The following is a 13,272-nucleotide window of genomic DNA, read 5'->3' as shown; positions in this document are numbered from 1 at the left end:
ATGGCTTCCTTTAAGATAATAATTTGTGCTGTAAGTTTTTTGTGCTTTTTGTCACAAGATGGCTATTTTCATATTCCTTCACAGTGACTTGGAAACACATGCCATCACCTTGAAGGTGTTATACATGTTATATAAGCAAGTTAAATAAGGGGTTACATAAACACAGTCATTATTCTTTTAAAATCAAATTTCCTTTAAGTACTGCAATTATAACTTAATTTTCAGGTCAGTTTTTAAAAGAACCTAGACCACACAGGCAAGGTGGAGTACTTACCCACCCTTTGTTCCCCTTGCTCAGAGGAAATTGATGCATATTTAGCTCAGATGAGGAGTCTAGAACACATACTTTACTGCAGCTCTGTAACTTGATGAAAGTATATCCCCTGGGTTAGCATCTGCTGGTCTCAAAGCTCCTGAGTAGTAGGTGGAAATCTGCCAACATAATTGTAGTCCTGCTTCCTCAGTATCAAAGTGGTAAACAGACAATGAGACCCTTAATGATAGCTGAGCGGTTCAGTTGCAGAGGAACATGACTCCAAAAGATATGCTGAACAGGGCTTCTTGTCATTTATTTACTTTGATTTCATTTTAGAGGTATAAAGGAATTGTTAGAAATATTTTAGGCTGTGGCTACAAGTTTCTATATAGACTCACTTTTCATACAAGTTTAGGACAGTAAGAAAATTGGACTACTGCTCTGTGAATGTTAACTTCACCAATACTGTTCACCTGTCTTATACGAGCGCTTTTATGTTCACAAATTACACAAAATATTTTCAAAGAAAAGTATCTGAAATACTTTAGAAACTTCTAAAGTAATTTTTTCAAGCTTTTGGTTATTAGGCTTGTCTTTCTTCTAGTTACAGCTAATTTTAACCCAGCAATACTATTTCAGTGATACTATTAAGCTTCATAGGATACTGGTGATAGTGATGATAGCAGTTAGTATTTATTCAGTACTTTATCCCTGCCTCTATGCTTTACATGGACTATTTCATAACATCTCCATATCTAGCTGTTGAACAGTGACAGTTAAGTATACTTCATGGCCGATTGAACCATGAGGCATAGAGAAGCTCAGGGAGCACAAAATCAGTAAGTGAATGTCAGTCAAGATTTCATTCTAGGGCTGGGGATGTGGCTCAAGCGGTAGTGCGCTCGCCTGGCATGCGTGCGGCCCGGGTTCGATCCTCAGCACCACATACCAACAAAGATGTGTCCGCCAAAAACTAAAAAATAAATATTAAAAAGTTCTCTCGCTCTCTCTGTCTCTCTCTCTCCCTCTCTCTCAAAAAAAAAAAAAAAAAAAAAAGATTTCATTCTAAAGTCCAAGCTTTCAAATATTGTCTTCTACTGAAGTCAACCCTAAGGTAAATTGACAAAAACCACAGCAATTTCATATAGGTCCTCAACACTAAATGAACACATCACCAGGCACACCCTACCACAACCTTCTCTGGGTATGGAGAGGTAGAAACGAGTAAAAAAAAAAAGGAAAAGATTATAGAACCCTTTAAGTATTTTAACACCCCAAAAGTTAATTTTTTTTTGCTAACTTTGAGCTACCTTGAGGTTAATTTTCAGTTTCTAATTTTCAAGAACTAAGAGTAAATCATCTAGCTTTTACCTTAGGGATATAGTACACAATGTACAGAAAGGAATTAAAATTCACAGTCACACAGACCAGCATATCAAATCTCATTTTATTTACTATGTGATTTAGACAAACTGTTAACCTCTCTTATTCTCAGTGTCCTCTGTCTATAAAATGGGGATAAAATAGTTCCCTTATAAATCATTGCAAGTCACAGAGTGGGCACTCAGTGTATGTACAGTATTGCTTAGAGGCTGGTAGACAGCAGACACTCAATGAAGGGTACCTACTATCCATCTGTCAATACTATATGAATAAATGTCTAGAAACCTTACATATTCCTATTGCCACAGAAAGATGCCTATAAACACTCTACAAGGAGCCCTTTTGTAAGGGGTGAATCCACATACTACGCGGCCATGTCTTTATCCAGTCAACCCAGTACCTGTGATCAGCGCCACCTTGTGAACTACACATCAGAATTGATTGAAAGAGCTGTCAGTGTGAGTGGAGACAGTTGTACCAGGTATACAGAAATGGGAAAGCAATGGCAGGGGTGGCAACAGGATTCTGCATTCATCTGAACACCTGTGGTGGAGATGCATAGGAGATGTATGCTGTTGTCTTAATAAATCCATTCAAGAATTATTTTTCTTTGCAGTAGCAATAAATATTAAAATCATTGAACCTAAAAGGCCATGGCTAGAAAGGTAGTAATCCAACTATTCACTCTACAACAATAATCTTGCCTTCACTGAAAGATAGCAGAAGAGCAATAACTGTAAGCTTCCATATAAGCTCTGCTAAAATTAAAGTAGAAAATTATAGAATTATTAGATAGAGAAAGTCTACATAGCACACCTGGGAAAACCTGAAGGGAAAAAACAAAGTAATCACAGTCTTGATTCTTCTTGCACAGAAATGGGAAGGTTATAACAAACCAACGTCTATAGCTCCACATTTATCTGTCTCTTTTTGGAAAACTTTCCTTATAAAAAATACCATTTGAATTCATCAAGGGCTCCATCAATAGCTGTGAAATAATGCAGTGATCTTGAATATGAAGGAGTAGAAATAAATAGCTTTTTAATTCTCATGGTGGTTTTTAGGCAGAACCAGAACCAGAACTAACTGGTAAACTCATTTCTTACACTGTATTTTTAAAACCTGACAGCAAACACAACCACTGGAAACCAGAGCAACAGAAATTACAAATAGCAAATAATGTGCACAAATATTAGTCCCTTTCAGGAGCAAAGGCTATAGAACACATAGAGTTAATTTAAAAGGCTGGAGAACAGTCCCTGTGAGTTGAAAAGAATATTAAATATAATTTGTGATTTTCCACAATTACCCAGAATACAAAAAGATTTTCAGCATAATAATTATTCACAACATTTTGCTAACAAGACAAGCAAGAAAAATCTGTTAACCTTTATGTATGTACGTTTGAGGCAGGATCAGACTATTTTAATCCCCCTTGCAAACTCAGAGCATGTACATGTATGGTATGTCTTATGTACTCATAAATATTTGACGAATGACAGAATGAATACATATTTGCTGTAATATCTACGGTGTCTAAGTTCCTGCTCAGGCATGATTCAATGACCATGAGATTAGATGCAAGTTGTAAAGAGTACAAAGGTGGCCCAGCCGATGCCTCAGCACCTCAAAGGGGTTTTAGAAACTTGTGCCAAGGTCTTGTGTGGCATGTACTTCATATTCAGTTAACTTTTTACCTTACACTTGTGAAGTTAGGGCTTTTCAGTTTATTTATTCTATTTCAAATATTGTTTCAAAGATACACACACACAAAATTAAATTACAAATACAACCTTAAAAGTCCCATGTACATATTCACTGCAGAAATTTTGGGGGGAAAACAGTAAAAAAAAAAGACCTTATATTTTCTTTCATCTTTTTTTTGAACACATATAAACACTCAATTCTTTCAAAAAATATTTATTTTTTAGTTTTAGGTTGACACAATATCTTTATTTTATATTTATGTGGTGCTGAGAATCGAACCCAGTGCCTTATGCATACTAGGCAAGCACTCTACCACTGAGCCACAACCCCAATCCCATACTCAATTCTTAAAAATAAAATTGAATTATACTATTTTTTAATTTAATAAACTTTAAAAAAATTAACAATATATAATTTTCCCCACAGCATTAAATAACCTTCAAAAACACTTCCAGCAGCTATGCAATATTTCACTGCACAGTTATGATAGAGGTTATTTAAACATCTCTGTTGAACATTAGACAACTTCTAATTTTTACTACTATAAGACTACTTGGATAAAAATTTCTACATAGAAATATTTACATGTGTCTTTAATTATGTTAAATATAATTTTTTAGAATATAATTTTTCGAGGTTGATTTACTTGTTTCATGTATGATATTACTTTGTTAAAGACTTTAGATACATATTGCTAAATCTCCCTTCAAAAAAGCAAAATCAATTAAAATGCTTAGCAGTTGCACATGAACTGCTCATTTCCCTGAAACCACACCAATGCTGGTTATAATAAATTTTACAAAATTAGATCTTTATTTGGATTTGAGGTAAAGAAGTCTGGCACTTGACATATGAAATACACAATATTCTAAGAAGTTTCCCTTTAGCTGTATGAGAGTATTTCACAGTCTAGGAGGAAAGTAAAATTTTCTATTTGTTTCAGTTAAAAATAAAATTTTTAAAAAAGTAGTTTTATAGACTTTTGGTCCTATAATGTTTTTATAGTCCTAATGAAACACCTACAAATGTATTCTGTAAAAGCAATGTTTCCAAACCCCAGTGAATAACGGTCTCCTGGGCACTTCTGTAATGAAGAGTCTCAGGCCTCACCAACAACCTACAGAATGAGAGACCCTCTGGGGTTCATTATCAGATTATATGTGGTTCCATCCACTTGGTGTTATGCCTGAGAATCTAATAGGCTAACTATTAATCTTGAATCCAAGAAACAGATTTGTTCCTATAAAAGTGCTCCTCCAAACTAACCTAGTACAAGGTGAAGAACTGATACAGGCAGGCCTAGAGAGCCAAAGGACTCTCTGTCTAGCACACCAGGGAAAGCAATGAATAGATTCTCACGCCAGAATGATGCAATGAGCATCTTAGTGCCAGGTGGCAAATTTCTTTCCAGTGGTCTCAATTTCAGCACATTCGACATGCACTGAACACATACTGTAAACACCAAGCGACAGGGATCCTCAAATGATAGGGAAAACAAAGAAAGCTGTGGGGTGCTCATTGCCTTTAATGAAAAAAGGTTATAGAAGTTTTCAGTAAACAAATGATCAACACTTCTCATCCCAAAAGCAATACATGTAGTAAAAAAACACAGAAAATTCAGAAAAAGCACAGATAACATAAAATTCACATATGATACCAGCACTCCATGATAATTATAAACATTTTGGTCTACATGCCATTTGGTTTGTAGTTTCCCAGGTCAATGAGCTTGTGAAAAATCACTATCATTGCTCTGGGAAAAATGAGGAGGCAAACATAACTCAGAAGTGATTGACAAATGCTGACTTACGAAGTTCACTTACAAGTACACAGAAGGCTCCCCCCTGGACATCAAACTTGACTAGGTTTACAACAGATCAACCAATGGAAAGCCCAAGAACAGGAGCTCCAAAAACAGGGCTCTAGGGAACAAATCCTATCTTCACTGCTCAGTAGCTATGGGCAAGATATTTCACCTCTTTTGGCTATAGTTTAGTTCTCTGAAAAAGGTGCAGATAGTGCCAACTCTTCATAGTGAGTGTTAATGAAATATTAGATGTTGCTAATATTGTACTATCAGCTTGTTCATGAACATTGCCATTTAATATTTAGACTTCTCAGAATACCCAATTTGAAAAATGCATCTAAATCACAAAATTTCACAGTGTGAAATCTTGCCATCAGTGGTTATTTTCCTATTGACATTGATTCCAAGTCCTAAAAAGTTAGTTCCATGGAATAGATAGGATCTCAAAAAGATTAAACTGAAATCAGAAGCAACTCAAGAACTTAAAAATACTTGGAACCAAAAGATTTAGATTTTCAGATCCAGGTCAGTATTTTTATGACAGCTGGGTTCAGGGTCAACCTGCAAACATGCAGGTCCACTGGAATTCTATATAGTATGAAGAATTTAAGTTCTATTGCTCCTCACCAATAAGATTGGAGGTGATTTAAATTGGAGGTTAGGTATCAAATCAAAGATGCTTGAATTTTTTTCTCTAAAAATTAGAACCTGTTTTTAATTTGAGAGAACATTATATTTCACACAATGCAAAGATGGAAATAAGTTTCAGATTCAGCAGAGAGAGACCCTGTTTCAGAGCAGCAATTTGGTAATTTCATTTAACAAAGCTATTTGAAGATGATGCTCCGGGGGCATCATCCCACTCAGTTCACAGATATGCTGAGAGATATATTTAAACTGTTTGTCATAAAAACTTGTCATGAAAATCTTGTTCATAAAGTATAGATGGTAACAAGGAACATTTTTTACTCTCTGGTTTTCTAGGCACTGTTTCTCTTATAATGCAAGTGGCATGTACAGAAGATGCTGCTGTTATCAGACCAGGTGATCCTGTTACTAGTCAGGTTACGCCAGCCGACAGTCCCATGAAATCCCTTCTTGAGATGGCCTTCACATGCTATCAGTGGGCATTAACTGAATAGGCCACTGTTGGTTTTGAAATGAGTTTGCTCTTGATCAGATATAGGAAAAATTTTGGATACCCACTTACTCAAAATCTTCTGTAATTGTTAAGGACTGATCATGATACTGGATTAAAAACTGGCAAGAAGATTAATTACCAGTCTCTTATTTATAAATTTTTTCCTTAAAATATACTTTATTTTATGATCTCTGAGCTTCAGCAAACTCTAAATAATTATAAAGAATGGCTGGCATTTCTCTCTTGATTTATGTAACAAAAAAGACTGACTCAAGGATTTATAAGACCTAATCTGGTGGCACTGTGATAATTCACTCAGAGTAGGCGCCATCATCTAGAAATTATGCATTCCAATCCCTACATTCATAGTGCCACTGCATCTGATTTTCTGGTATGTCTCAATGATAATACAAATAAAAAATAATAATTGCTTCAAACGCAAGTCTTGTTTTTCAAAATGCAAATTTTTGGACCTGAACTCAGAACTCCTGAAACTGCTTCACAGGGTGATCTCAGGCATTATATTTTTTAAAAAATTCTCCAAAATATGAAAGTATAAAAATAATCATAAAAACAAAATGCAGTCAAGGGGTCACAAACATAATGACCCTATTATAAACCATTACCATAAGATAAGTACCATGATTGACTAGGCAACAATTACCCCAGTTTTAAAAATAGATTACCTCCCATTCTTACCAATATTCTTCACATATGTGCAGAATGCTCCCAAATCTTTGCTTTTGTCTGACACCATTTCCTTCACACACCTCAGTCATTTGTCCCCCCACCCCCCACCCACACACACTGTCAGGCAGGTGGAAGAGTCTGAGCTATCAGCTCCCTTCTGCGACCTGGGGATAATCCTTCTACTCCTCCAATCCAGCACTGTGAGACTTGGAACTCTCTGCTCTGCCACTTTCCCTTCTTGCTGTTGTCTCTTGATTGCATGATAATTCCTCCACAGCTATCCAGGCATCTGGAGCCTGGTTTATAATCTCCCCTCCATGCCAACTCTTCATTCACTTATTCAAATTTATATTGAGCTGACCATATGCATGCTCACCATACACACAGCATGAGTACAAGGGGCTAGGGATACATTATTGAATAAATAAAACCTTGTTTTCATGGAACTTACTTACATTCTCAGTAAGTAAGACATAAACAGAGAAAGAAATATATAACCAGAGATATACCATACCAGTGGTGATTAGTGCTTTGAGTAAAATAAACTCAGCAAAGTAGATAGTGAGTGATGAGGACATTTAGGGAGAGCAGGGCAGGCTACCCAAAGAGAGTACATTTGAAAACTTGCTTAAGTGTATGGGCAAGCCAGGGATGGCTGGAGGAAAACCTAGCTAGGAGAGGGGAGCAAAAAAATGCAAAGGTCCTGAGATGGGAACATGTTTGGCATATCTGAGGAGCATATTGGAGAGAGCCAACTGAAAGGGAACATGGGAGGAGATGGGAATCAGAGTTAGGCAAACCAGGTTAGAAATGACAGCAGTCAACAATTCAGTTATTATTTGGAGACAGATGGGAAGTTACTGGAGGCTTTGTACAGAGAAGTAGTTTGATCTGACTTAACATTTTGAAAGGAATATTCTGCTCCATAAAAAATGATCTGCATGTTGGGCAAGGGTAGAAGCAGGGAGACCAGGTAGAAAACTACAGCAATAGTACAGGTGAAAAATTATGGTGAGAGGGGAGGGGAGGGGAGGGGAGGGGGGATAGTAGAGGATAGGAAAGGCAGCAGAATACAACAGACACTAGTATGGCAATATGTAAATCAATGGAAGTGTAACTGATGTGATTCTGCAATCTGTATACGGGGTAAAAATGGGAGTTCATAACCCACTTGAATCAAAGTGTGAAATATGATATATCAAGAACTATGTAATGTTTTGAACAACCAACAATAAAAAAAAAAAGAAAAAAAATTATGGTGGCTCAGAGCAGGGTGGTAGGGGAGGAGGTGGTATGGAGCAGTAAGAATCTGGGTATATCCTGAAGATAAAATCTATAGGATTTTCTGGTGGTTTGGAAGCAGATTGTGAAATACATAAACAAAGGGTGATTCCTGGGCTTGGGGGCACACCAACTGAAAGAACAGAGTTGTCATTTTTTGAGAGTGAAAACTGGAAAGGAGCAGACAGGAGAGGAAAACTAAGAGTTCAGTCTTAGACACATTAAGTGTGAGATGTCTTCTTAACACCCAAGTGGAGATTTCCCTGGATAAGTTAAATATTACCACGATGGATCTACTGACATCCAGGATCAGGGTTCACAAGTCCAAATGTTTTATGGACCCAGGTAGTCAACATAAATAAGCATTGAAATCAATAAGGACAGGTGAGAACTGTGGCCTATCAGAAAGTAAATGCCCCCTCTAAACCAGAAGCCATTACTGATGTAGCCCAGACTTGTACTGCCCATTAAGGATATGGGCTGCAGGCCCTTAGGTTCTTTCAATTTTTTTATTGATTCTTTTTAGTTATATAAACATTAGGATTCATTTTGACATAATTATAAAAGTATAAAATGTAATTTGCTCTAATTCAGTCCCCAGTACTTTCTCTTGCTCTCTCCTCCTCCCTCCCCATGTCCTTCCATCCACTCTACTGATCTTTATTTTAGTTTTTAGTAGCAAAAAAAAATCTGGATTTTTAACAACCAAATCTTAGAGGAAAAAAAAAAGATTTCATAATCTACTAAATTCTAGAAGAGTTCAATTAAAGAAAGGTCTTACTTCAGCACTTATCATTGTCCTTAATTTTTTAATGCACATTACAAAAGAGATTTTGTTTAGCGTTTTTCAATCTACTGGACAGGAGAACTCTTCATACCTCTGAAGAGATGTGACTTGGTAATGACTTTGGGGAATGCTGGCTTAAGGGTAAGTACTAGAGGTCTAATCAGCTCCTTCATAACCTCTTTGAAGATTTCATGGTGTATATATTTATTGTGGCTTGTAAGTCATTTGATCACACACACACAATTTTGTTAGATGTCCTAACATATATGTTTAGACTTGAGTAAACCATAAGTGGAACAATTACTGACGTCTTCTAGCTTGTTAAATGCTAAGTGGAGTCTTGACCCTATCACTGGTGAAGAAACATTTAGTGAAATCACAGGGGCACTGAGTCACTTCATGTCCCAACTTCTCTCCCTTTTTCCGCTGCTATGTTAAGTAACTTAGTGGCAGGAAGGATAGCCAACCACTACTGTGCACAGATGTTCTTTGTTTTATTTATCCATGAGGAAGGAAGAAGAGAAGACAAATAAATCTGGAATGGAAATTTTGCAATAAAAAGACATTGTTGCAGGTCTTTAAAAATATCCTCCAGGGTATATTAAAACATTTGAGGTGCAGGGCTGGGGATACAGCTCAGTGGTAGAGCACATGCCTAGCACATACAAAGCTCTGGATTCAATCCCCAGCAACACACACACACACACACACACACACACACACACACACACACATTGAGGTGCATAAAAAGCTGTCTCTGAAGAATAAGAGTACATAAACTGTAGAAAAGAGCTCCCAAACAGTTGAGGAGATCAATACATAAAAGGATGTGTAAACAATACAAAAATGTCAAATGTCGTGAAAAGGTTCTATGGAAGTTCAGAAAAGGGAGAAGGTAATGTGAGTTTGAGTGGCAAGTGGAAGTATCACATGAGCTGGTCCTTGATGCAGAGGGAGGCATCAAGCAGCCAGAAGGGCAGTGGGAATTCCATGAAGGAAGGACATGGCAGAGATGGAGATGGGACAGGCTCAAGAACCATGAGCAGACAAAATTGTGCCAGTTAGGGGGAAAATGGGATATAAGACTGGACCAGATCATGGTGGTCATGGGATACTTGTATAGGTAACTGTATAAATAATTATATATTTGAACATGAACCTGCCATATTCAGGAAATGTGAAATGATAAGATCAAGAGGGGGATGGTGAGGCAAGAATGCTTGCAGACCCTGGGAAGGCGTGATGAGTCTGGGCTCAGGAGCTGACAGTGGGAACACAAGGAAATGGTGATGTTATAGAGGAAGAAAGGATCAATGGGAGAAGCAAAGGAGAAAGATACGGCATTGATCCACAGCACATCACAGGATCACTTGGAGCTCAGTAAGTTCATCCTGAGTTTTAGGTAGTGATTGAGGCAGAGAAAGAAAAACAGAACTGTAATTATTCTTTCTTATTATTCTCCTCCTTGGGGGAAATGGGCAGATACAAAACAGGAGTCAGGAAGGAACCAGAAGAGAAAGTATTTGAGAGAGTTTCCAGCTGCTGAGACAAACAGGAAAGAAAGTAAATTTTCTCCTTAAAAAAAAAAAAAAAAAAACAAAAAACTATTTGCACACTGTCTCTTGTCTAAATTAGGATAATAAATTAGGGGCTACTTTCTTTCCCATCCCATTCTCAAACTTTCCACTCACAAGCACTCAGGAGTCACACATTCCATGTTTGTGCTCCCTTTGGCAGACCAAAGTCTTGGTTCTTCCTCCTGTTTTGTATGGTGACCCTGGAGCAGGTGCAACAGGCAGATCAATAACAGCAGCCGCCAGTCTTTTCCATTTATAAGGTCTCCAGGGTGAGCTGCATCAATTATTTTCTTCCTGTAGCAGCCAGGAAGATCATGCTGCTTAAAAAACCTCTCAATGTATATGACCAGGACAAGGGAAAAATGGAGAAGGCATAACAAGAAAGAACAGGGTGAAGGGTCGACTGGATTTGCAAACCTAGAAAACGTCTTAATATGCAGTGGCTATTTAATATACAAGTGTTTTCAATTCATGATACTCTAACTTTCTTTGGCTCTACAAATGCAGTGTAATAACTAATATAACTATGTGTAATCACAGATTCAGTTAATGGTACAATTGCTTCTAAGTAACAGAATACAGGTGTCCTCTGAGCTCAGCAACAAAAGACACCACTGTCATAAATGCCCCAAGACTCTGTAGTAGAAATAACTGCCTTAGCACTTCTGAAAGACATAAAGAATCTCCAATGCTTACAGTTTCTCCTGGAACTTCTTGCTAGACATGGAAGGAGGAGTGCTGGGAGGGTTTGAAACTGACAGCTACTTTAACAGCACCCCCACATGCATTCCCACTATCTAGAGGAATGAATTCACATCTGAACTGGTTATACAAAAATCCACATATACAATGGACTATTAGTAACTGATACAGACACTTCTAGAAAATATGCTTTGAGCATGTAAATTGGGGTGGGGATTAGAGATTCTGCAAGAATATTCACTAACTGAAAGTTGTCCTGATGGAAAGTTTTCATAAAATGTTAACTTGAATTTCTAGTTACACGACTAAAATACTCTCACAAGACAATAATGGAAAATATTTATTCTCGGATCTGTGCCAGCTAAAACAACACTGTTGTGACAATGAACAGAATTCATAGGATCAATCCCCATAAAACCCTGGCAGCAGGGAAGTCATGAAAATAGTAATGAAATGACTCTGTAAATAAAAATAACTTAAGTAATTGCCTCGAATGGGAAAAAGGATGTTTTCTACCATAATCAAGCAAGGACAGTTTACTTTCTCTGTTGTCTTTTAAAATTGTTGCATTCTCATTGACTGATATTTCAATTTCATTTGTAACCAAATCCCTGAATCTACCAGATTCCACAGAACACCAAACAGAGGTTAGAACTTGGCAGACAGTGAGAGCTTCAGAGAAAGAGGTCCTCTGTGGGTTCATAGAGCCTCTTCCACCTTCAAGAATGAAGAAAGAGAGCAAATAGCAAGATCTCTGTGAAGGTATAGACAACAAGAAGACAACAGAGGGCCTCCTAGGGGCTCTGTAGTCTGCATTCTAAAAAAAGGGTCTTAAATGACAAAAAGCAAGAGAAGGAGCTTCATGACATCATCAGACGTATTCATAGAAAACAATGAGTTTCTTGTGGAATGAAAGACTTCACAAAAAATTTGGAATTAATCAGCAATCCCATCCAATCCTAAGGATAGTATACTTGTATAAAACAACAAAATGCACTTTCTAGTCTTCTCTTACCTGCCTACTGTCCCTCTGGGAGGATGTTGAAGAGGAGGCACTTCTATGGGTTGGAGTGGATGTTTTATGAGCAGGCGACACACCCTTCTCGTCTGAACTCATCGCTGCAGTTAGAGTCTAGTTACTTGAGATCATCCCAATCTTCCTTCAGATTCACAATAAAGCAGGTGATTTTTCAGCTTCATTCCATTGCATGAAGCACGGTTGACTAGGAGACAGCAGGCAAATACTGAGGTTGTCCAAACCACCTGAAAGCACAACAAAGTTTCATTAATTTTAAAAAATAAATTTAAATCACTACAATTAGTAAAAAATATTCTGTATTAGTAAGAGAAAGAACTTTGACACAATAGGAAATAGGATTTTAAGGTGGAGGATAAAAGTGTTCATTGTAATGAAGGCCGGTCAACAAGGAAATGGGAATAAATTATTCTGCTAAAGTCACATTCTTCTCTTCCATTCTCTTTAAAGCAGATTATAATTTTTATATTCTAGACCCTACTGCCAAAGTACACCAGCTTCTTCCTCAGTAATTTTAATGACCTTTACCAAATAGATTATAATAGCTTAGTCCATTTTGTGTTTTGTTTAGTTTGGCCATATCATATATGTCACAGTTAAATCCAACACAAAACAGTCATTTATAAAGGGGTTGATACATTATGTGCCTATTCTGATTCAGCATTTGTGAAAGACAAATGCACATTATATAGTTTGAATGTTGAATGTCTCTCAAAAGCACATGTGTTACAGGTTTTGGTCCTCAGGATGGCACTAGAGGAGATGGTAGGACCTGCAGGAGGTGGGGCCTCATGAGAGGTCCTTAGGTCATTGCAGACACGCCCTTCTTCTTTCTCTTTTGCTTCCTGACCATGAGGTTAAGCACTTTGTTCAGCCATCTGCATCCCCACTAGAGGATTAAAAGC

The 13,272-nt window shown here is 37.3% G+C and overlaps 1 protein-coding gene across 11 annotated transcripts in view; it reads right to left on the bottom strand.

The window, feature by feature from the left end:
• Nucleotides 1-12,588, bottom strand: part of Osbpl6 (oxysterol binding protein like 6) — a 76,806-nt gene extending 64,218 nt beyond the window's left edge. For all 11 annotated transcript variants that reach the window (XM_040294522.2, XM_078017657.1, XM_040294526.2 and 8 more), the window contains exon 1: nt 12,347-12,588. In XM_040294522.2, the coding sequence (XP_040150456.1) occupies nt 12,347-12,448 (102 nt within the window). In that variant the 5' untranslated portion in view covers nt 12,449-12,588. The remainder of the gene's footprint in view (nt 1-12,346) is intronic.
• Nucleotides 12,589-13,272: the final 684 nt, after the last annotated feature.

This window comes from Ictidomys tridecemlineatus, chromosome 7, assembly GCF_052094955.1.
Source record: "Ictidomys tridecemlineatus isolate mIctTri1 chromosome 7, mIctTri1.hap1, whole genome shotgun sequence".
In the NCBI taxonomy this organism is placed as follows: domain Eukaryota; kingdom Metazoa; phylum Chordata; class Mammalia; order Rodentia; family Sciuridae; genus Ictidomys; species Ictidomys tridecemlineatus.
The sequence above is the reverse complement of the archived record's forward strand: the minus strand, read 5'-3'. Positions and strand labels throughout refer to the sequence as shown.